Below are 25,991 nucleotides of genomic sequence, written 5' to 3'. Positions count from 1 at the left end.
TTCATGCCCTCAATCTGCATTTGACTTTTGCCTGCTGTTCCTGTGAACTGGCCTCTGCACGCCCAGGTTTCGGTCTTGCCATGCCCTACCCACAGACTGGAATGACTCTTCTTTGCTCTCAGTGGTGTACTCTGTTCCTCTTCTGGGCGTGGCCTGTTCCTGTTTTCCTGGTTGTTTTGAAGGGAGGAGGGACAGGTAAAATGGAAGTACTTTTACCATGGGACAGCTTTGTCTTTTGGATGCCATCTCTTAGACAATTTATCTCCTCCGGCCATATTTTTCTTGAAACATCTTTTTTTCACTATGATATGGATAAAAGAGGCATTTTCCTACTTGCAGGGACATCTTCTGCCCTGTCAAACTCAATCTTCCTGACCTAAAGCCACTTTCATATCTACAGAGCTACTCATCCGTCTTTCACTCCATGAGTTTCATTTTCTGCTTGACTATTAACCAAACAAACCAAAAGTCACTGGGTAACTTAGAAACAAAAAGGACCTTGTAAAGGGAGAAGGCTAGACGGGAGCAGTGGTGGCCACTCACCTGCTTCAGTAAACATCCCTGCTTGATGATGACCCCTCTGAATTCTTCTTTCAGAATCACGTCGTCATCACTGGAATTCTCTTCACAGAAGAACCCACTGTCTGGCTGTTGGGAAATCAAACAGCAAGCTGACGTCGCCAGTCTTTGGCACATTGCGACTTGTGCCATCTCTATTTCCCCCTCCCCTCCAGCCATGAGGGCAGCCTCCTCATTTTCCTCCCTTCCTGTGTACATCCCAATCTGAACTGCAAAGGTCCTTGATAAGCGAGTTTCTCCTGCTCCTTTTACTTGTCTCAGGGGTTGTTCCTTTCTTGCCTCCACTCAGGTGTGATTTTGTCAATATCCTGTTATTCTGGAGGGTTTCCCAAGCTGTGTGCTAACTTTAGCTCCATCTTCCTAACCAGGCACATGTCTGCCTTCAAAGCCTTCCTTCTCTTGGGATATCACAGTCACATCCTTGAAAGCAGGACAGGCTAATTTCTCATTCACAATACTATCACCAGCTCAACATTAGCCACTGAGGCCCCTCTTGGAGAAAAGTGAAAGCACGTGTCCAGCCTCTTCCCCTGAGGTTATGAGGGAATTGGGACTTGCTCAGCAAAAGTGGATGATGAATCAGACCGAGGAAGAGGAGCCACTGTGATGGGTATTTTTAGAATCCTGCATTGAAATGGCTATAAATGGCCAGATCAAAGGACTGAAGAAAAAAAAACAGAAACAGACTGTGGAACTTCCCCTGAAGTGAAATGAAACTCTCTAGGGTGTTCACTTCATGTTTATAAGAAGGATGGTTCTCTTAGGCAACTTCCTAACTTCTGTGCTCTGATCCAAAATAGAAACAAAACTGCCAAAATCCCCCAAGAAATCCACCATTGCTGAATTTCTCAGGTGGCCTAAGAATAGGTTGACATTGTATAATACAGTGTTTCCCAATCCTGGGTAAGCATACTGTGGGAGGTACACAAGATGACTGCAGGAAGTGACATCTATGGACACATTTTGAATTAAGAGTCACATGTTTTAATGTACATTTGGAACAATGCACCTAACACATCAAACCTGTGATTTATAGCTTCCCCTCTGGAAAGGAAGTTGCAGGAGGGTGGGATTTTTGCCTGTCCCCCCAGCATGCTTGTCTATATGGCTGTATCTTCTTGTCTTAGAGAATGCTTGCCATGGACTAGGGTCTAAGACAGTTTTATAAATGAATTACTGCTTAGAATAAGAATAGATAGTTGGGAGGCAGAGGCGGGTGGATCACTTGAGGTCAGGAGTTCGAGACCAGCCTGGCCAACATGGTGAAACCCTGTCTTTACTAAAAATAGGAAAATTAGCTGGGTGTGATGGTGCATGCCTGTAATCCTAGCTACTCGGGAAGCTGAGACAGGAGAATCGCTGGAACCCGGGAGTTGGAGGTTGCAGTGAGCCGAGATGACACCACTGCACTCCAGCCTGGGTGACAGAGTAAGACTATGTCTAAAAAAAATAAATAAATAAATAGATAGGAAATAATAAACTTTAAAATATCCATTAAAATTTTTTTTTTCAAGTAAACAGTAGTATCCTTTTATAATAACAAATTCACTTGGACAGGGCGAGTGTTGTGGAGAGGGCAGCTGTTGAGTTGGGAAATGCTGGTATAACAGAAGCTCTAAATGGGCCTGGAAACTTCAGGTATTCCCTTGTTCTTCCTGGCTGACGTCCCTACCCGCTGCCTAACAGCGCTCTGTAGACGTCTACGACCTGAAATCAATCTAGAATCTGCTCAGGGCAGCCTCCCTTACAGGAAGAAGAGATGGGGAGCTTTTCTTACAAAGTAGTAGAAGGCATCAGGGTTGTCCAGGAAAGGGTTTTCAGCAGTTCCATCCACTGCACTCTTGGACATGTCTCCAGCAGGCTGCAGATACCCCTCATTGAGCAGTGATGAAGCGATCATGAGGCCTTCCTGGCGATTCCTAACAGACTGGTTGGATACTAGCCAATCAATGACGCAGTTACCTACATGGGACAAGCACAGGGAAGGTTAACTCTTCCTTACGGAAGAACAAGCCCCTGACAATCACCCCTGAACTGACTCCAGCGCACCCACAGGTCTGACTTGTCTTGTCTCCCCTGTTATTTCAAGAAAGAGAAAACAAAATCAGTGGGATAGATACCCACTAGAAACAAACAAACAAACAAACAAAACTTTGTAAAGGATTTTTAAGAACATCTACATGCTGCTTAAGAAGAAACACACGACCAGGTATGGTGGCACACCTGTTGTCCCAGCTACTCTGGAAGTTGAGGCAGGAGGATCACTTGAGCCCAGGAGTTCAAGACCAGCCCAGGCAACATAACAAGACTCCATCTCAAAATATAATAACTTTAAAAATAAAAAAATAAAAAAGTCTTTGTCAAAAAAAAAAAGCAACACATGCATCAAGGAAATGGGTTTTACTAACCCACTCACTTATCCCATTAATGGACAAACATTTACTGAGTACCTACTAGATGCTAGGTGCTCTACTGGATGTTGGAGAAATTCCCTCAAGGACTGTAAAAGGGCATGATGGGTGTAATAAATAAGTCTTGTAACAAGTACTCTGCTATAAGTCAGTTGTGAGACTACTGGGTCTAATCTGAAGGTGTGAAAGAGGTGGAGGAGGTGAGAGAAGAGGGTTGTGCATGCACCATCAGGAAAAGATTCATACAGGAAGTGACACTGGGCAGAGGCTTAAAACATGAGTAGGCGTTTGCCAAGCATGTGAGGCAGGATGCAGAGGAACCAACACAGGCTGAGGGGGCAGCAGTGTGAACAGATGCACTCAGGCACAAAGCAGCCCCACGGGGCAGGGGAGGAGTTGGTGGAAAGAAGGCAAAAGGAAACAAGAGGAGGAGGGAGGTGAAGGGTGGGTGGGGAGAGCTTTGATGGCACAGTAAGAAATTTGACTAATGGGAAATCATTGCAAGTTTTTAAATAGGAAATAATGTGATGGCTATATGTCCTAAATTAAAATTTGATGACATCACCTGCACTGATTGTCATGCCTTTGCAGAGTCTAGCAGGGACCTTGAGAAATCATTTAAGCAACCTTCTGCCTCAAGAGATGATTGCAAAGAGAAGAAAATGAAATTGACCCATACTTTGGATTATTAGCAGTTTACAATGAAGCTTTCTATTAAAAACAGCATGTTTGTTCTTACAACAAAAAAACGATAAATATTTGAGGTGATGGATACACTAATTACCATGATTTGATCATTGCACAATGTATATGTGTATCAGAACATAATTGTGCCCCATAAACATGTACCATTATGTGTCAATTTAAAAACTAAAAAATAAAAAGCAGTGTGTTCCTTACAAATGTAGCCAACAAGGGAGTCAGCATGACAGCCTGCCTGTCCTGTCATCCAGGCAAAAGCAGTAGGGATGCCGCCCTCAGAACAGGAGTGACAGCAGTTGGATAGCGAGCCTTCCGTGAATTTCATATATGAAAGGCTTTTGCTCACTTTTCTTTCTGTACAAGGATAAACTAAGTGACACTGCATTTCTTCTTTCTATCTTCATAGCAGCCTGTAAAGAGGCAGGGCAGTAAGTGCAGTCCTCATTTTAAGGATGAGAAAACTAAGGCTCAGGGAATTTGAGTGATCTTAGACCAAAGTCACAACTACCCTGGGCTGTCACTTTTAAGTGTTCCAACCCTTGCATCCATGCCCACTTGGTGAGGCATGCTGAAGCCTGAAAGATAAGTTTGGTCTAGTCTCCCAGTCGTCGGACATTTAAGGTCTCCCATCACGTGTCAGCACTGCTGGGTCCCAGGCTCTGCTGCAGCCTTCATCTCCCAGCCGAGGCCACCTGACTCCCCCATGAAGGCTCCACCCATAGAAATGTCCAGAATCCACCCTGATCTTCAACAAGAGGGGTTTAAGAGGTACTAGCCCACCTGGAATCTTAGGGATTACAGGCCACTTTCAGAGGCCAAGGAGGGCAGATCACCAGAGGTTGCGAGTTTGAGACCAGTCTGGCCAACATGGTGAAACTCCATCTCTACTAAAAATACAAAAATTAGCCACAAAAATTACAGATGTGGTGCACATCTGTAATCCCGCTATTCAGGAGGCTGAGGCACAAGAATCACGCTTGAACTTGGGCAGCAGAGGTTGCAGTGAGCCAAGATTGCGCCACTGCACACCAGCCTGAACAACAAAAGTGAAACTCCGCCTCAAAAAAAAAAGAAGAGGAAGAGGAAGAAGAAGAAGAAAGAAAAAGAAGAGGAAGAGGAAGGAAGAGAAGGAGAAGGAGAAGGAGAAGGAGGAGGAGAAGAAGCCACCCAATACTCTGGGACTCAGTAACACATTACACAGGAAATCAATCTGACCTGGATTGTGTGCCCGAGGTGACACTGAGATCCCCTCCTGTTCCCTTTGCCCAAGGTGGTTGCAGTGACCTCGGTCCTGCTAGAGTTAGGACCTTGCCTTGCTCTTGTCACTTTCTCATACCACCACCCACAGCTTGGTGTCTTGATCCCAAATCTCAGCCCTGCCTTGTCTGATGCTCATGGGCTGCTGCCTTAACTCTGAGGCTCATTCCCCCGGAGGACTGATCATAGCCTTTTCTCCTTAGCCTTGCCAATCCTGACCTGGACCAATTTCATGGATTATCTGTTGACGGCACATCCTCTTAGATTCCACATTTGCTGTATCAGCTCAGAGTTTTCTTCCTTTGATCTCTCTTGTCACCATAAGAAAGCCAAGCCTGGTATCTGACAAACTTAGTACCAAATTATACATCCCATTTTGCTCCCCCTGATGAACCATCAGCCCTACTAGGCTGGTCAGTTTCTTTTTCTAGATGCATATTCCGCACATGTCTGTCTCATAACTTTGTCCTCACCATCCTCTGCCCATCCTCTGCCCTGCCACCTCATCAAAAATCCTTTCAAAAGTATTTAATGAAATTCTACCCATCTTTCAGGGTCAAATTTGGGTGCCACATCCTATTCATCCCATCAACCCCTGAGCTCTTTCTCTTTTTCTGAACCCCTGGAATTGGTTGTACAGACATGTGACCCCTTAAAACACAATAACCACTTGAGCTTGCACCATATAGCACTGAGTGTGTGCCAGGAACTGCTCTACACACATAATGGCAAGCCTGTGAGGTAGGTGCACTGTGATTATCCCCACTAAATAGACAGAGAAAGTGAAGCACAGAGAGGCTAAGTCATTGAGCCAAGGTTTTGTAACTAGTAAGTTGCAGAGCCAGGATTTGAACCCAGGTAGTCTGGCTCTAAAGGACATGTTTTTAACCACTACACCATACTACCTAAACTCACAGCACCTAATACCTGACCCTGTGCAGCCTCTGATAGCCCTAATATTGTCATTTACAACTTACATTGTATGCTTTAATCCCTGTTTATCGTAGTAAGGGTTGCATCTTATCCAATTCTGTGTCTATTTTTAGTAAGCCTCAACATAATGCCATTTATTGAGAAAAAAAAATCCTTTGATTGGAACGTTAGCTTGAACAAATGTTAACTTGAACAAATAAAGCTTGAACAAAATCGTTAGCTTGAACAACAACTTTCTATTTTCACTCTGCAGGAGCTTCATTCTCAGGCTCACCAGGCTGCATTCTGGGACCCCTTCCAACCCCCATACCTCATACCCCCACCTCACAGACGAGGCCAAAGGAGGACTCCATATTGCCTTCCCAGTTGCCCTATTTCAGGCCCGCAAGTGCTTTTACCTGTGAAGCAGTGATTAAAAATCTTCTTGTCCTTCTCTAGATTCAGTTCTTTTATTCCTTTTTCAGTGTCTTTCATGGACAAATATAAGGCACTGCACAGAGATTAAAAAAAAAAAAGAAGAAAGAAAGAAAAGAAAACCCAGTTGGATGAGTGGGGAACATTTCAGAATGGTAAGTTCTGTCTGGGAGGTGAACACAAGCTCCCCATCCCCAGGTATCCCCCGAGCTTAGTCTCCCTCCATCAGATCATAAATAGTGGAGGGGCAGCATTCATATCTGCAGGACTCTGTAGCCTGCACAGTGTTTAGCAATGCTAGGAGGTACTTAACGTCTCCTAAATTCTCTTAAATTCATTCAGCTCTTTGTTGATTTAATTATTGGCGCCTGGGATGGAAAGTTGCCCCAATTTAGAGGTCAAAGATGAAAGGTTCTCAGGGTCCATTTTCTACACATTCTAGATCTTTAATGTCCCACAATCCTCATGTGGGGAAAAGAAAGAGAGATCAGACTGTTACTGTGTCTATACAGAAAGAAGTAGACATAAGAGACTCCATTTTGTTCTGTATTTGAGATGCTGTTAATCTGTGACCCTACCCTCAACCTTGTCCTTGAAAGAGACATATGCTGTGGTGACTCAAGGTTTAAGGGATTTTGGGCTATGCAGGGTGTGCTTTGTTAAACAAGTGCCTGAAGGTAGTATGCTTGTGAAAAGTCATCACCATTCTCTTAATCTCAAGTACCCAGGGACACGTACACTGCCAAAGGTCGCAGGGACCTCTGCCTAGGAAAGCTAGGTATTGTCCAAGGTTTCTCCCCATGTGATAGTCTGAAATATGGCCTCATGGGAAGGGAAAGACCTGATCGTCCCCCAGCCTGACACCCGTGAAGGGTCTGTGCTGAGGAGGACTAGTACAAGAGGAAAGAAGGCCTCTTGGCAGTTGAGATAGAGAAAAGCATCTGTCTCCTGCCCATCCCTGGGCAATGGAACATCTCGGTGTAAAACCCGATTGTATGTTCTGTTTACTGAGAAAGGAGAAAAACGTCTTAGGGCTGAAGGTGGGACTTGCTAGCGGCAATGCTGCTCTTTGTGCACTAAAAAGGTTTATGGAGATGTTTGCATATGCATATCAAGGCACAGCACTTTTCCTTAAACTTATTCATGTCCAGAGATCTTTATTCATATGTCTTACTGCTGACCTTCTCCCTACGATGATCCTATTATCCTGCCACTTCCCTCTTTCTAAGATGGGAAAGATAATGATCAATAAATACTGAGGGAACTCAGAGACCGGTGCGGAGTGGGTCCTCTGTATGCTGAGCGCTGGTCCCCTGGGCCCACTTTTTCTTTCTCTATACTTTGTCTCCGTGTCTCATTTCTTTTCTCAAGTCTCTCGTTCCACCTAACAAGAAATGCCCACAGGTGTAGAGGGGCAGGCCACCCCTTCACCTCATATCCCAATTCTTTAATGCTCTTCAAGGGACCATCTATGGTAGACATTTGCCTTTAAGAAAGTGAATGCTTCCACTAAGCATGTCTTATCTTTAAAATGATGAGATATAAGGCAAAACGGTGAGAAGTTCTCGTTTTTGTCCTTGAAGTAATACATCAAAGATAGCCTAACGAGAGAAGTTCTAAGCAACAAAACAGAAGGCCCCTTCCGTGTAGCCTGTGGCTCCCTGTAGTCCCAGCATTTTTCCCACTTAGTTCTGACAGCCCTGGCCAGGACTGTGGTCACTCGATGGCCCCCGTCAGCAGCTGCAGCTATACTGGGTGCCTCCTTGGAGCTCTTTGCCAAAAAGCTTTTGTGGTGAGGGGGGCTGCTGAGTCTCACTCAGCTCAGTTCACAAACTCTGTCAAACTCCTGTGCCATGCCAAGTCTTGTGTTCGTCATGCAGAAGTGCAGAAAGGGTGTCTTTAGGCTCCTCTCAGTGCCTCTCCCCACCCCGCCCTCCATAAAAACAAAATTCTTGTTGGACATTTTAAGCAGCCAGCATGGAATTCTTCCTGACAGGTCTCCTGTTTCAGGGAATGCTCAACAGAAAAGCAAAACCACCTAGAAGAAAAGGATTCCTAAAGAAAGGGGCTCATGTGACAAAGATGTGAGATATCCAGGAAGGAAGAAATCCCATTCCCAACCTCTGTCAGGGGCTAGATCTTCCTGGTGGCCTCTGACCACCTTTAGGCTACAACTATCACCTGCAATTCCAAGTCAGCCAACATCAGAGGCCATTAAACCAGGTCAGGGCATAAATGGCTTCCACCAGGATGGGTGTTTACCCTGGCTGGCCCTTCCTGAGTGTGTAAATGCGTGAACTTGAACTTGAAACCTTGCTTGCTTGGATGCATAGCCCCTGCCTTTTCCTTTCTACCTGAAGATCCTAAAGCTTCATTTCAAGACTGACTTATTACGGCTACTTTATAAATGCAATGATTATGTTTCTCTCTCTCTCTCTCTCTCTCTCTCTCTCTCTCTCTCTCTCTCTCTCTCTCTCATACCCAGTGTGAGGGAATTTGTACTCCATTAGCCTCCTCTCCTCAGCTGGTAGGCCTTGGATCACTCCTTCAGACCCAGGTAAACATTTTAATACACCAAGTACTAGTATTGACCTGGCAGAGTGGATACAACATCAGAGGCGGCCAGAGCAAGCCTTGGAGCGGGATCTGCTATGTTTGTGTCTATCAGAAGGAACGGGTAAAGAGAAGTAAACACAGAAAATCACCCTAAGTCAATGGTTTCTGGCAGTCGAATGGACCTCCTGGTAGATTTCCTGGCAAACTTCTGGCCTCCTTCAATGCATTTAATGGCCTTCTTGATATCCCGAACCCAGGCGTCTCTCTCCTCCAGGAAGGCTGCCTGGAAGAAGTGGTCCTGCTGTTTGGTCGTAGTGATCTTAAACACAAACTGAAAATCAAAACATGTCCCATTAGGAATGACTTATTTCAAGGGCTTGGGGCCCCTCATGAAGCAGAGGCCATTGGCCTAAAACTGTTCTGGTCAAGAGAAACCCAAATGCCAGGGTGGGGTGTGGGTGGTGGTGAGAGGGACCAGCCCAAGGGCACCACCCACATTGTAGGCGATGCTTGCACCAAAAGGTGAGTGCCTGACCAGGGGTTCACGGCAGCTCTTGATGTCAACTCACCATCCTTTTGCCAAAGTCCTGACAAGGGCTAGTCAGAGTGCTCCCTTTCAGCGGGATCATTCCTTTGGGGCTGTTGTCACTTTTCTTCTTATAGAATTCAATTCCATCTTCTAACAGTACAACCCACATGGGTTTCCACGTATTGAACACGCTCCCCTGTAATGACAACCAAAATAGCTGAGATGGGCAGGGCTCTTTGCAAACTGTATTTTCTTCCTAACAGGAAAGATTCTATATTTACTTGCAGTTGGTTTTTAAAATGTTTTGTGACATCATCTCTGTTCCTTCACCACAAATCCTCTGAAATCAGTGGCTTCTTGGGGAGCCATTCTCATTTCTACTCCCAGTTCTTTGCCCAAGCTGACCCTGCTCTCTGGAATACTCCTTCCCAACTCTGCCATCTCCTCTTTCTCCCCTTGCCTAACCTCTCCCCATCCTTCAGGGCTCAGCTTAGCCACCTCATGGATGAGGCTTCCCAAACTGCACAGACCGACCCTGATCTCAGGGGCGCCTCCCGCTTTTCTCACTGAATGTGCCACACGTCCTGGAACTTGGTTATATACTTCCTCATATAGTTCTTCAATTGTCTTCAGTATGGTGATCTTTCCTTCTCCGTGGCAATTGCACTATCAGGTACTTTCCTTAGCTGATGATACTGAGCACACAGGGGATGTTCATTAAAATAATACAAAAGAAGATCATTTCCCAAACTGCCAAATGCTAGCAGCTATCACATTTCATTGAAAAGAGCAACCAGTCCTCCTTATTGTCTACTTCATCCCCAACCAAACCCTTTCCTGCTATGATTTCCCCTGCACCTTCCTTTTCATGCCTGGTTCACACCATTAAGAACCACAAAAGAGCCACCTCATAGTAACATTCTCACCCCCGCTATGTGTAAGAACTGCCGGCAGATCTTGCTTCTGAAACTACATCTTACACATGATCTTAGAGTATAGTTCTTTTTTTGAACGATATCATGTATTTTTACATGTTTAACTGCCTACTTTGAGGAGAAAAATCACAAAAATGATAATTATTGGTGTTTGGTTGGAAGGGTTTTATTTTTAAGGGTTTTAGAACATTTCAATTCTTGGGAGGGTTAGTCAGAATTGGAGAAAGAATTAAATATCCTAAAGCCTAGTGGTTTTCAAAATATGGCCTGCAAACCAACTAATCTGACTCACTGAAGACAGGTAAAAATAAAAGCTGGTTTTACCCCAAATCTGCCTTCACTTATAAGCTCTGGCAACACTGCTGAGATGGCTGGTTGAATCTTAGATGATCTAGCTCAAGTACTATCTCTCTCTCTGTCTCTCTGTTATTTTATTTTATTTTATTTTATTTTATTGAGACATGTCCTCTCTGTGTCACCCAGGCTGGAGTGCAATTGCACAATCTCAGCTCACTGCAACCTCTGCCTCTCGGGTTCAAGCGATTCTCCCACCTCGGCCTCCCAGGTAGCTGGGAGTACAGGTATGCACAACCACACTCAGCTAACATTTGTGGTTTTTTTTTTAGTAGAGACAAGGTTTCACCATGTTGGCCAGGCTGGTCTTGAACTCCTGATCTCAAGTGATGCTTCTGCCTCGGCCTCTCAGAGTGCTGGGATTACAGGTGTGAACCACCACGCCCAGCTGGCTCTATTGCTTTCTTACTGCCCACACTTGTGTAAGCCACTTGCCCTCTCTAAGGCTCAGTTCCCAGCACTAAAATGATAAGAATGACTACCTCCGAGATTTCTAGCACATATGAAATGAAATAATTTGGATAAGACTTTATAAGTTCAAATGTGCTCTACAAATGAGAGGTTGTATTATTAAATATCTTCACAGATGGCCATGTATGAATGTCTTCCATGCTTTGAGTTTCCAACACAATAAACAGCTGCTCCTTCATCCTCCCTATTTCCAGAAAAATGATAATGAACTGGTATCACTATCATCCCAATGAGGAAGAGTCAAAAATATTTAGCCAGTTGCCATGTGGAGTAATGAATGGGAAAGCTGAAGGCTCTGAGGATCTGCATGAATGTATTTGTGAGGAAACACACCTCCCTTTGCTTTCTCTTCTGGTGGAATAAGGTTTGGGGTTGTGAATAATCCAGCCTGCCTCAGACTTGCAGGCCTCCTCCGTTATTGTATGACAAGTCATACAATGATGCTTGAAGTATTTAGGATGCTTCAATGTATGCTATGATTTGGGGTCAAACCTTGAACCACATTTGAGCCTCATGTCAATCACTTATTAATTATACATGTCTTTGGGTAAAATGTTTAGTATTTCTGAGCCATAGTTTTTTTATTTTCTAAGAAGGAGACAATAATTCCATCTTAAAGCAAAATAAGTATTAGATTTAGATCATGTATAAAATATATATATAAGTATATAATGCATGTGATATGCTTATATGTGAACAATGTACATATGCATTATACTATATATATTTTTAAATACATATGTATACATATGTTTTATATATAAAGTGTGTAAAATCACTCTGTCAACTATTGCCACCCAACTATATGTTCCAGGAGGGCAAGAACTTACTTCACCATAATATTGCCAGGTGTTCAATCAATAATTTGTGGAATGAATGGTTGTAATTAAAATCACATTATGACCATAAGAAAATATTGGGGAAAATCTACAAGACATTGGTCTGGCCAAAAATTTCTTGAGCAATACCCTACAAGCACAGACAACCAAAGCAAAAATAAGCAAATAGGATCACATCAAGGTAAAAAGTTTTTGCACAGCAAAGGAAACAGTCAAGAAAGTGAAGAGATGCCGGGCGCGGTGGCTCAAGCCTGTAATCCCAGCACTTTGGGAGGCCGAGACGGGCGGATCACAAGGTCAGGAGATAGAGACCATCCTGGCTAACACAGTGAAACCCCGTCTCTACTAAAAAATACAAAAAACTAGCTGGGCGAGGTGGCGGGCGCCTGTAGTCCCAGGTACTCGGGAAGCTGAGGCAGGAGAATGGCGTGAACCCAGGAGGCGGAGCTTGCAGTGAGCTGAGATCCGGCCACTGCACTCCAGCCTAGGCAAGAGAGCCAGACTCCGCCTCAAAAAAAAAAAAAAAAGAAAGTGAAGAGATAACTCACAGAATGACAGAAAATATTTGCAAACTACCCATCTGACAAACGATTGATAGCCAGAATATATCAGGGGCTCAAACAACTCTAGAGGAAAAAACTCTAATAATCCATTCAAAACATGGGCAAAAGCAGACATACAAATGGCAAATGGGCATATGAAAAAGTGTTCATCATCACTGATCATCAGAGAAATGCAAATCAAAACTACAACGAGATATTAGCTTATCTCAGTTAAAATGGCTTTTAACCAAAAGACAGGCAATAAGAAATGTTGACGAGGATGTGGAGAAAAGGCAATACTTGTACACTGTCAGTGGGAATGTAAATTAGTAAAACCACTACGAAGAACAGTTTGGAGGTTCCTCAAAAAACTAAAAACAAAACTACTATTTGACCCGGCAATCTCACTGGGGGGTATATCCTGAGAAGAAAGGAAATCAGTATATGGAAGAGATATCTGCACTCCCATGTTGGTTGCAGCACTGTTCACAATAGATAAGATTTGGAAGCAACCTAAGTGTTCCTCAACAGATGAATGGGTAAAGAAAGTGTAGTACATATACACAATGGAGTGCTACTTAGCCATAAAAAAGAATGAGATCCTGTCATTTGCAACAGCATGGATGGACCCAAAGATCATTATGTTGAGTGAAATAAGCCAGGCACAAAAAGACAGACATCACATGTTCTCACTTATCTGTGGGATCTAAAAATCAAAACAACTGAACTCATGGACACAGAGAGTAGAAGCATGGTTACCAGAGGCCAGGAAGGGAAGTAGAGGAGTTGAGGGGAAGTGTGGATGGTTAATGGGTATCAAAAACAAGCCAACAGAAAGAATAAATGAGACCTACGATTTCATAACACAACAGTGTGACTATTGCCAACTTAATTGCACATTTTAAAATAACTAAAAGAGGGTAATTGGATTGTTAGTAATACAAAGGATAAATGCTTAGTGGGGATGGATACTGCATTCTCCATAATGTGATTATGACGCATTGCATGCCGGTATCAAAACATCTCATGTACCGTAAAAATATATATACCTACTATGCACCCAGAAAAATTTACATTTTAAAAATTAAAAAAGCTTAAAAATAAAAAATAAGATCACGTTATGTATTAATTAATAGATAGGACTGAATAAAGAAGGCATAATGATATGATTAACATAAGAATAGACACAATAAGTCTGACAATATTTCCTAAAATGATCCTATAGACCTCTGCAGGACAATATGTAGCTCAGCTTTGGCCAGTGTGGAGGCAGGTGGTTCACATTTGCACAACAAGGCTGTGCAGGAAAGATGCCTTCAGGGGAGAGGAGGACTGTCATTCTACCGGAATTTTTTTAAAAATTAAGATAAAATGTATATACATTGACAGTCGACCATAAGCTCCTCATGGATCTCTACTTTCCATCTGGTGCATTTCAGGATGGCTTTCTGTGGTTTGTTTTCTGCTCCCAAACCTGTCCATTGAGTTCAGTTCAACTCAAGAGTGGCAAGCAGAGTCTATCTCAATTGTCAATTCAGACTGAGTAGTAGTGGATGCTTGAGGCTGGACTCAGTGGAAAAGTGTCGTGATCCAACAGCCATGTCTCCCATGGGCAAAGCAGCCATAAGTGGTGGCATGCACCCTGCAGTTGCTTCCATCTCTTGGGCTAATCAGATTTTATCTGAATATGAATGCCAAAAAGAAACTCAGACAGCAGCCTTGTGGGCAGGCATGCCTTAGTCGTATGAAAATCACTTGCAAAAGGTCTATAATGCCAGAATGAGGATCTCCACATCAATGTAGCCCCTAAGAAAATCCTTAATGAAAATGTTTTCAGTTTGGGTTCATGCCCCTTTAGCAATAAATTGACCATTCTGATTAAAACAGGGAAGTCTCTATTTCTGGTCTATATTTTGGGAGAATTTTGGCAAAGGCCTATTCTTTAACCCATGGTGTCACCCTGTCATGACTACCACAAAATAGAATTATCATCCAGTTCCCAAGAGACCCTACTGCTTATCTCAAAATACAAAGGGCCTCTATATAAAGGTCTAGTTGCCCAAAAGGAAGACTATTTATGCAAAGATAAATACTTGTGGGACTATCACTTTGCTTGTCCAAACATTTCCTTTGCTCTAGTTACTAAAATAATTTTCTAAATTAAAATACCCTATCTCTTTTCTGCCTGGGCAGAATAACTATTCCAGACCAACACTGGATTATTTCCCCTTTTAAAAATGAGCAAGATCAGACACTGTGCCAACACATGAAATAATTCCAGTCAAATGTCTTTCTGTTTTGCATCTGAAGGAAACATATCTTAGAATACAAAGAGCTCCTGCAAATCAATAAGAAAAATACAAACAACCCTATTTTTAAATGGGCAAAAATTATCAAGGAGGCACTTTGGTAAAGAAAACATCCAAAACTTATGAAAAGCTGTTCAACATCATTATTTATCAGGAAAATGCAGATTCAAATCACAATGAGATACCTGTACGCACCTGCTGGAGTACCTAACATTTTAAAAGACAGAGAAAAATAAGACTTGACAAGGAGGTAGAATAACTGGAAGTCCCAAATATAGCTGGCAGGAGTGCAGAATATCACATCCAATTCAGAAAAAATATCTGGTGGTTTTATACTAAAGCTAAACACATATATGTCCTTTGCACCAGCAATTTCACTCCTGAGCAAAGATCTGAGAGAAATGAATGCATATTGCCACAAAGGTGACATGCAAGAATGTTCATGACACCTTTATTCATCATAGCCAGAAACAAAGACTAACCCAAATGCCCATCAACAGAATGAATAAGTAAACTGTATAATATAATATATGAACCCATTATTAACACAGTAAATGTATACTATGGAAAAAAACTTAGCAATTTTTAAAAAATGAACCGCTAGTACCTGGAATATTATAAATAAATATCATAGATGTTGAGTGAAAAGCAAACAGGCAAAACATGTACTCAGAGTATGATTGCATTCACATGAAGTTCAACAACAGGCATAGCTTATGAGAAAATGTTACAGTAATGGTTACCGAGGATGGGAGTATAGACTAGGAAAGGAACAATGGAACTTTATGGCATATTAGAAATGTCTCCATCTTTATCTGTGTGTCGTTTACATGAGGTATAGGTATGTAAAAAATTATGACACACTTTGTGTACCTTATTGTATGTAAGTTACCCTTCAATTAAAAAACAAAGTTGTTAACTCCAGGTCCTGTTAATTAACTCCATGGAGGGGTATACAGTGATTATAGTAACACCACCCTTCAAGTTGCTTCTATAGAAGGAAACTATTCCACATTAGTTACTTCTCTCACTTAATCACTAGAAAAACAGCATATTCATGCAATGAATTGTCCTTGATTGAATTGTGGATTCTTTTCAAAGTCGCTATGCAGAATATTATTGAGTGATCTGGCATCATTTGAATGTAAAAAGTGTATTAGATAATGGCATTTTATCAGTAATAAATTTCTCAGGTGTCATAATGGCATTGTGATTATATAGGAAAATGTCCTTTTTCTTAGAAGACGTATGTTGAAGCATTTTGGGGTGACGTAGCATAGCATGATGTCTGCAAATTACTCTCAACTATCTCAACCTAAAATGATAGGTGTGTATATTTACATAAAAATACAGAGATAGGGAGAGACAAAGCAAATGCGCCCATCCATTATCAATTGATTAATCTAGGCCAAGGGTATATGAATAATGGTACTAGTTTCCTCAGTTTTCTGTGGGTTTTACTTTTTTAAATAATTTGGGAAAATTATTAAATGAATGAATAGCATATGACTCTGCTATGTATTAAAATTTAGAATATACTTTTAGGGAAATGGATAGACAAATCTACTTAATAAAAAATTTTTAAAATGCCTGGAAACAAGAAAAGAAAGACATGTTCTCAGAGCTAGAAATGAAAAGTTGCACTAGATGATTGCCAAAATCCCTTTTAAACCTAATATTTAATATTCAACCTCAGGACTAGCTGAGATTATTAACTGCCATCATCACTCAGGGCTTTTGACCTTGAAATTGGGATGCATCAGCAGCGATAAGCCAGCATTGCATTCCTTCAGTAGACAAAGCTTCCAGAGTCAACTGTCCAAAATGAGTCTGTGCTTTTCTAATCCAAGTGCAGCCTCAGGGGTCTGACTCTGAGGAGGATGTGTTGTTTGGGATTCAGGGTCATTACGCACAATGAAGAGGCCGATACTTTATGAAACAAGAGAAATCTGACCACTTATAAAGCTTAAACATTCTTCCACGCCTGATAGTGCTGATTGAGGTCAGGATGATGGAGTTTGAGGAAGTTTCTCTCTCCTCTTCACCACTACTGCAGCTACCAGTTTCTCACTCGGGTAACCTGGCAGCACCTCTCCCTGACCATCCCTAAATTTTCCCTTTTCTGGCCCCAACCCACTTGATGCTCACCCAAGGGCAAACCTGGAAGTGTGATTATGGAATGTCCAAATGATAGAGGAATTTAGGATCATCTACCAACACTGTCACCATATTGATAAAAAAAAAGTGGAGGCCCAGTTAAGTGATTGGCCTAGTACATCTGACCAATTAATGTTAAGTGATTGACCTAGTACATCTGACCAGTTAATGTAGAATCCAGGTCTCCTGATTCTCAGTTTTATGCTCTTTCCCTTCCCCTCAGATGTCATTTTCATTTTGGTTCTTGCATAACATTGAGTCATTCTGGAATCTGAATCGATTTCTGTAGACCACTTAGCTAGTTATTTCACTTTAATGGAGATATAGATACAGATATAGATATAGACAAAGATAGAGATAGAGATATCCATATGCTGTGTGTGTGTGTGTGTGTGTGTGTAGCATATGTGTGTTTTCACCCATTATATGCCAAAACCTGTGCATCTCTACAATGGGATGCTGAGTCAGATTTAAAGTTTTCTGGTAAATAGTTGTTCATCATCATGGGACTGGTATAATTTAGCACCTAAGAGTCTGACATTGCATGACACCAAAAGAAGAAATCATAAAGAATGGGAGATTTAACCATATTAAAAATAAACTCGGCTGGGCGCAGTGACTCATGCCTGTAATCCCAGCACTTTAAGAGGCTGAGGTGGGTGGATCACTTGAGGCCAGGAGTTTGAGACCAGCCTGGCCAACATGGTGAAAGCCAGTCTCTACTAAAAATATACAGGAAGTAGCTGGGTGTGGTGGTACACACCTATAGTCCCAGCTACTTGGGAGGCTGAGGCAGGAGAATCACTTGAACCCAGGAGGTGGAGATCGGGGTGAGCCTAGATCACACCACTGCACTCCAGCCTGGGCAATAGAGTGAGACTTCGTCTCAAGAAAAAAAAAAAAAAAATGAACTTCTCTATATTTAAAAAACTGCAACTACTGAAAAGGAAATGAAAATGCATAGATATTTGTATCATCATATGATTAAAAATTAATATCCTTAAATTTTTAAACTCCTTAGAACCAGTAAGAAATATAAAAGCACTTCCAATTTTTTAAATGGGCAAATAATATAAATAAGCCATTCTCAAACGAACAAATACCTGGGTCCAGTAAAATATAATTGATTGCTTCAACAGCAATCAAAGAAATGCAAATTGAAATTAAATAAGATATAGTCTTTAATAATATTTTTTAAAGACTTATAAGGTGTGGGAAATGAGCATGTGGGAAAAAAAGGAGCTCTATGAGTCAGTAGTTTGATGTGGGCTGTCAAAAAAAATCTAAACTCATTGTGGTTGTATAAATAGAAGTGTAAGATCGAAAGCAAGGAAAATGATAATTCTGTCTTTAAACAAAGCATAGCCTGCACGTGACCATGGGGTCTGGAGCTGGATGGCTCAGGCTCAAATCCCAACTCTGCCACTTTCTAGTAATGCGGCCCTTGAGCAAGTTTTTAAACCTCATTTTCTCCATCTGGCAAGCAGATATGATGATATCTACTTCTTAACGTTGTTGGGAGATGAAAACAATCCATGTAAATTGCTTAAATCAATAATTGGCATATGGTAATCACTTGTTAAATGGTACCTATTCCTTACAGTTCTATGCTTATCAGATGCCCCTGGAGACCTACACTGAGTTCAAGGGACCTCAAAGCTGCAGAGAAACCAGAGCCTGTTCAAAGCAGAACACCAAGATGGTATCATCTCTCTAACTGTTGGAAAAACTGACTAGGTTTTAGTCCATAAAGGAACAGGTAGAGCAGGTGTGAACGCCTGGATAATTTTGAAGTCCCAGCAGGTGGAGGTTTCAGGAAAACAGTTTTCTGCATAACTTAAGGGAGAAAATTTAATTAGTGAGTTCTCTAACAAGAGAAGTATTCAAGCGTGCTTCTTAACAGATGAATAAAAGAAATGCAAGCCACAGATGAGAAGTTGGATTAAATCTGTAACATCTCCTTCTACCCTGAGATCCTACACATCTATTCCAAGGTACCTTTTGTCCCTCTTTTCCCCCTTTATTCTTCTATTTCCAGGTGTCCCTGCCAATCCTTGGGTTTGCTTAAAAGCCAAAAAATAATAATACATCCTTGAAATATATTCTACATGATCATCTAAAACTGACTACCCCCATTGAAATTACTTTTCTTAAGACTTAAGAAGTTACTTTGGTCTCTATGAAGTCTATTTTAGGCAAATTTCTTTATCTGGGACATGTTCATTCAACAAATAATGATAGAATGGCTCTTATGCTTTCAACACTGGCCTGGTTGTTGGGGTGTAAAATTAAGCAACTCCAGGTGCAGTGACTCACACCTGTAATCCTAGCACTTTGGGAGGCCAAGGTGGGTGGATCACTTGAGGTCAAGAGTTCAAGACCAGCCTGGCCAACATGGTGAAACCCCATCTCTTCTAAAAATATAAAAATTAGCCGGGCATGGTGGCACATGCCTATAGTCCCAGCTACTCAGGAGGCTGAGGTAAGAGAATCACTTGAACCCTGGAGGTGGAGGATACAGTGAGGCAAGATTGCACCATTGCACTCCAACCTGGACTACAGAGCAAGACTCTGTCTCAAAATACATAAATAAATAAAATAAAAATACAAACAAAAATAAACAAGACCCTGTCTCGGCTCTCAAATAGTTCACAATCTCACATGGGAGACAGTGACCTCCAGGTCAGTGTGATGAATGCACAAATTGAAGTGTGCCTTCCTGTGTACACCCAGCATCACAGAAAGAAGCCACAACCAATGGCTGAGGGTTGGGGCAATCGGATATTTGTGTTTAGAACCCCTCTCAGACACTCCTTACAAAGTGAAAACATCTCTTTTAACTTTCCCTTTCCCTCAAATTTCTCTTTTCACATACTGATGTATGGCTGGAATTCAAAGGAAAATTACACTGTGATCAAAACTACATATCTAAAGCAGAACTGTCAGTTACTATTAGCTATTCTTGCACACCCATGGGACATGTTATTTTAAGTTGATGTTGCATTCAATTAAGCCCTTATGTTGGCTACAACACAAATCACATCATCTAATTTTCCAATCTGATCCATCAAATCACTGACATAGCACCCCAAACAAATGGTTGTGTTGTGCCTATATAAACTCACTGAAGGCAAAGGAACTAGTCTATTCAGTAGCGTATTTTTTACATAAGTGAACTCTTCCAGGTTGGAAAATTTATCAGTGAAAACATATTAAATAAGCAATACAGAAATGGCACCGAGAGTGCTTAGCAGCATGATTTCTGGAGCCTTAGATCCAAGTTCAGATCTCAACTTTGCCTCTTCCAGGCTCTGTAATCTTAGGCAAGTTACTTAATTTTTCCAAGCATTAGTCTCCTCATCTGTAAAATGAAAGTAACAAAGTACCTGCTTCCTATTGTTGTGAAGATTAAATGAGATAATATATACAAAGCATTCACCACAGTGGCCAGCACGCAGTATACATTTGAAAAATGGCAACCACAGAGACAGGTAAGAGTATGGTTTTGGGGGAGGAGGTTGCGGTGAACTGAGATCTCACCATTGCACTCCAGCCTGGGCAATAAGAGCGAAACTCCGTCTCAAAATAAAATAAAATAAAATAAAATAGTACAGTTTTGTAGGCAACACTGTGGAGTCGCTCTGGCATAAGGTTCCCCTGGGTACCCCTCATCATCGTGACAGTGCTTTGGAAAAGAATGTCACTACAATACGAGCCCATGAGGGCCACATAGAAAGTGGTTAGGTTCTGCATAATGCTGGGGCCACACTGCTGGACTGCAAACCAGCTCTCCCACTTATTAACTGTGTGACTTTGGACAAGGTCCTTTGCCTCTCTGTACCTCAATCTCCTTATCTGTTAAGTAAGGATAATAATTGTCCCTATTTTGTTGAGTTGTCATAAGTATGCTATATAAATGCATTAAGGCATGAAATGCTTGGAACTCTTCCTGCTTCAGGGTAAACACCACATGCATTAGCTATTACAATGATGAATCAGTAGGTGCAAATCGCTTGAGATTATTTCATCCTGCCTATAAGACAAGGTAGATGCAGGAAAGAACTTCTGGGCCAGGACCCTGACTCTCCTGCTCTCTTCCACTTCTACCACAACTTTCTTCAGCCCTTTCCTTTCCTGTCCCTGCCGCTTGCCCTTCCCTTTCCCATCACCCTGATTCCTCTGCTTTCTCCCAGCCTCAAAGGACATCCAGATCCCTCAGCCACTTTCTGAGTCAGTGCCGCTGCACCAAGTGCTTGTGAGCTTGGTTGTCCTGGCAACAACAGCTTGCTCCATAAACCTCTAGGAACGAGGCTGGTTTGAGACATGACTTGGAGGAGTCTAGGTTATGCAGAGCATATAATTTGCTCCTCTCTCATTTTTTTCCAGTTATGATGATGAACATATCTAATTCAGTAGCAAGTATTCGAGGACCTTCCAAACATGTTTATTGGCCAGAAAGAAACCTCCTAAACAGAGAGAAAGGGAGGCTGAGGTTATTAAGCCCAATCTTGCCCACAAAACAATTTGTTCATGCCTCGCTCTGGCTCTAGTGAGTTCATCTGACCTTTCTTCTGTGGGCCAGGGTAAGCTGCCTTTCAGAATGCTGCCTGGGATTAATGAGATGGTAGGCTTTGCTGTTAGGCAGGCCTGGGTTTGAATCCTAGGTCATCCTCTTGCCACATGTTTGACTGTGGGCGAGTCACTTATTCTCTGTGAGCCTCTTGTCTGTAAGATGAGGATCACAGAGGGTAGTTAGGATTAAATGAAGTCATGTTTGTATAGCAGCTTGCTGCTCCATGGTTGGCTAGAAGGGCTCTTTTTTAAAACAAAAAAAGTAAATTGAAAGAGTCTGAGGCAAAGAGACATGGGTATTACTTGGAATGAAAAAGCTGGAAAATGACAGAATCGTGTATTTTCCCTCCCCCTCTTAACCACTGTCTTTATTTGGAGATCTTATTCAGGAGGCAAAAGAGGAAACCTGGATTGTGAAATGTCAACAGTTATCTTGCACAGAAGAAAAGCAGAAACATTTTACAGTTAATGCTATTGACCCCAAGATTTCTAACTTGACAAAATTCCTGCACCAGCATTTCCTAATGCTATATTTTTTCCACCCAAAACATCTTATCTGCAATAAAATTATTTCATAAAACAAGACACAGGACAAAGATGTTCTCTGTTACTACCCAGGTATCTTGAACTGCATAAGAGAAAAAGGTGAATGAAGGAATATTCGCTATTATTATTTTTCATGCTTTAACATCAAAAACCATAGCCAAGGCTTCTAAGAGCCTTTTCAAAGATTTTTATGGCCCTTCCTTCATAATTAATTTGGCAACCAACCCAGGAACCAGTACATGACCCCATTAAATCTAGGAGGGGCCCCACCACCTACTGAAGTGTATATTGATGCTGATACAAATAATCAGTGTCTCATGCAGCTTGTGTACACCAATTATGTGTCAGATTCCTGACATATACAGTTTTTAACCCACACATGAGGTAACTGAAGGAAACTTAATGTCTACAGAAGTTAAGAACTTCAATATCTTCTTGGGAAATTCTGTCTTTAGGTTTAGTTCTACAGCTGACAAAGGGAATATTTCTGAACCAAACATTTCTTAAAAATATCAAATGAGATGCTGGGGGCTATGTAAGAGTGGAGGGTTAGAGAAGGGAGAGGATCAGAAAAAATAACTATTGGATACTAAGCTTAGTGCTTGGGTAACAAAATAATCTGTACAACAAATGCCTGTCACAGGAGTTTACCTATATAACAAGCCTGCACAGATACCCCTGAACCTAAAATAAAAGTTTTAGAATAAAAAAAAAAAGAGACTCTTAATGCATTATATCAGAGAGTGTTCAAAAGGTTCCAGAGAAAAATGCAGTAATTATGGAAGATGTAACTTGTAAACATGAAAATTATGGAAGATATAAATTGTAAAACTATCAATACAAAATTTCGCTATTTAATTCCAGGCCCATTTTCTAGATTGGCTTTTACAATCTAAGAGAACTACTCTCACTAATTAATAACTATTTATTAATTTAAATCCATGTGCTTGACAACCCTGACTCTACCATCCCCATTTTTTAGTGAGACAGCTTCACTTATTAGAAATTTAGTCTTCATATTTTTGTAATTTAGGGAGATTAAAATATGAGCATACAAACTTTATAACAGCAATTTTCATTGCAAGATGTTTTTAATTGTTTAACAAACAAACAAAAACTTGCAGAAATGTTTCCATTCACTTGCTCTTCTCAGGATACTAGCACAAGTGATCAGGAAAGGAGTAAGTCAACATGAATTATTACTAGGTCTCACCAATTATTATTGGTGCCTATTGCAAGGAATCTTTTACATCTCTATGTATATGTGTGTCTTTTCCAAAGGATGTTTCAAAGTACAGCTGGCTAGAGAGATTAGCAGCTGAGGACCCACTTATTCTCCAGTACCAACTCAGCTCTCACCATCACAAATACACCACAAATCCTAAGTTGGAATAAATTTGCTTTAAGAAAATGCTAGAGTAATGAACAAAGTTCAGTGCCATGAATCAGAAACCTAAGCATCAGAGGAGTGGCTGGTCACAACTGTCATAGCCATGTGACTTGGGGCAATCGCCAAGCCTTCAGGGTCTGTCTCCTCTTCTGCAAATGAAGGAACTAGGCCAGATGACCTAGGGTCCCTCCAGCCTGAAGTCAAAATGGAAGCAGGCAGCAATGTGTGCTATTTAACCCTCCTCACAGGTAGAACATTGTAGGCTAAAACATGAAACAAATGAATAGCCTAAAATAGACTCACACATTCGCTGTTCATTCAATTAAAAAGCTAAGCACCTGAAGGAAGGCACTACATTCAGCTCATTTCTGAAACAATCCACTCATTAAGGTTACTGTGAGCATATCTGTGTACATAGGCGTTGCCCACAGGACGCCAAGTCTATGTGTGAATTCACATCCCAGGGAGCTTTCACAACCACACAGCACACACTCAGCATCTGAAGAAAGACCAACACTAAGAAAATTCAATTTTCCTGATGCATGCCAGGGAGGCTAAGCCTTTTTCAGTACACTAATCTTTAAAATGGTGCATCTCCCACCTCGATGCCACATTATGCAAATTTACTAAGAATTGTGAGTAAAGAGATTTCAGCCCAATTTTAAAAAGCTAAAGATTTTTTACCCGTCAATTCCAAGAAGACGGCCCAATAAACAAGCTGTAATTACTCTATCATTATATTAACTCTTTAATCACTTTTTCTCCCTTCCCTCCCAAAAAAAGAACTGAGGGGAAGTGGGATTTAAATAAAAAATGGATAGTCTCTCCAAGTAACCTCTACAGAAGAGGAGTATATCTTCTGACAGAACACATCTGTGCACCTCTTAAAAAGGATATTCTAAATCTGGAGGGAGTTAACTTAGACCCCCACCTTCCAGGCCCTGCCATCTGGAATTCTCAGACCCATAAAATCAAACTGGAAGGAAGCCGGGGCTGGATGAGTATCCCCGCTCCCCTAACCCCACTCCAACATTCTATGTGCTACCATGCTCCCCTATTTCAACCCAACTGGTTGAGCAGGAAACACTCTTAAATGAGCAGGTAGCCCATGGCGCTGGACCCAAGCCTCCCCAGTCCGTGTCCACTGACACCCTGGTAAGTGGCACCTCTGCTCACCCTCTTCACAAGGTAGCCCTCTCTGATCCGCTTTGGTTCCATGCTGGCTGGACAGGCAGATGCAAAGGTCACTCTCCGGCACCTCCTCTCAGCAGCTGGGCTTCCTCTGCATACTGAGGTGGCTGTGGGCTGCCTTTTCTACAGTGGGTCGCTTTCACAATTTCCCTTCTGCTGGCGGTCGCATGATCACATCCTCTTCCCCTCACTGGGGTGGAAGATCAGAATAAGGAACTGCAGAGTAAACTACCCATTCCTTGCTAATCCTGGAGACTTATTAAAACCACAATTGGGTTGAATATTTACCTAAGGGAAATTCTTAGTACTATACAGAAACTCACTCTTTTAAAGAGAAAAAGAAGTGATGAAAGGAAGAGGAAGATGAATAAGAAAAACTTGTTGGGGGAAATTGTCCTGATTAGGGATTAGTCTTGAGATCCTGGAAATGCTTAATAAAAATGCCAAGAAATTCAGAACCATCTGGTTAGCATAACAAAGTTAACTACTAAATGAATGCCTACTTCTCTCTATGCCAAGCCCTGTATCAAGTGTTTCTCAGCCTACTTACTTAAAACTACATTAGTCTGCACATAGGCCGGGCATGGTAGCTCACGCCTGTATTCCCAGCACTTTGGGAGGCCAAGGCAGATGGATCACTTGGAATCAGGAGTTCAAGACCAGCCTGGCCAACATGGTGAAACCTTGTCTCTACTAAAAACATAAAAATTAGCCAGGCATGGTGGTTTGCGCCTGTAGTCCCAGCTACTCGGGAGGCTGAGGCAGGAGAATCACTTGAACCTGGGAGGCAGAGGTTGCAGTGAGCCGAGATCGTGCCACTGCACTCCAGCTTGGGCGACAGAGCAAGACTCCGTCTCAAAACAAACAACAACAAAAATGAGTCCACACGTGAAACCCATAGGGAAAGTATATTATTTTCCTTTTCTTAGAGATAAGGAAACACAGGCTCAGAGAAGAAAAGTTGTCCCAAGTTGACGCTGCAGGTCACAGGGGAAAGCAGAAGACCAGGGAGGGACGTGCTAGGGTGCCACTGCCTCGCGTTAGGCATGCGAACAGGTGTTCCACATTGACTGCTGATCCCACAATCAGCCTGTAAAAAGAAGTTCATCATCAAACAGGTTTTTGAGAAACTGTACATAATAATCCCAGGTTGGCAACTCCTCTAAACGATGAACAAACTAAAGACCCTCACCCCGCCAAAGTACTATAGCAAAGAATCCTATAATGGTGTTTCCCAAACTGACTTGGCTGTAGAATTCTTTTCTGCACAATTTATATAACATTTTTTGTCATAGATTGGATTA

General features: G+C 41.8%; 1 protein-coding gene across 1 annotated transcript in view; it reads right to left on the bottom strand.

Annotated features, from left to right (window-relative positions):
* PLEK (pleckstrin) overlaps positions 1–25,654 on the bottom strand; it is a 34,449-nt gene extending 8,795 nt beyond the window's left edge. Inside the window, exons 1-6 of the mRNA XM_003908751.4 lie at positions 24,673–25,654; positions 9,422–9,577; positions 9,002–9,183; positions 6,281–6,372; positions 2,357–2,541; positions 544–648 (exon numbers count right to left, since the gene is read on the bottom strand). Of these exons, the coding sequence (XP_003908800.1) occupies positions 544–648; positions 2,357–2,541; positions 6,281–6,372; positions 9,002–9,183; positions 9,422–9,577; positions 24,673–24,714 (762 nt within the window). The 5' untranslated portion in view covers positions 24,715–25,654. The remainder of the gene's footprint in view (positions 1–543; positions 649–2,356; positions 2,542–6,280; positions 6,373–9,001; positions 9,184–9,421; positions 9,578–24,672) is intronic.
* Positions 25,655–25,991: the final 337 nt, after the last annotated feature.

This window comes from Papio anubis, chromosome 14 (assembly GCF_008728515.1).
Source record: "Papio anubis isolate 15944 chromosome 14, Panubis1.0, whole genome shotgun sequence".
NCBI classification, from domain to species: domain Eukaryota; kingdom Metazoa; phylum Chordata; class Mammalia; order Primates; family Cercopithecidae; genus Papio; species Papio anubis.
The sequence above is the reverse complement of the archived record's forward strand: the minus strand, read 5'-3'. Positions and strand labels throughout refer to the sequence as shown.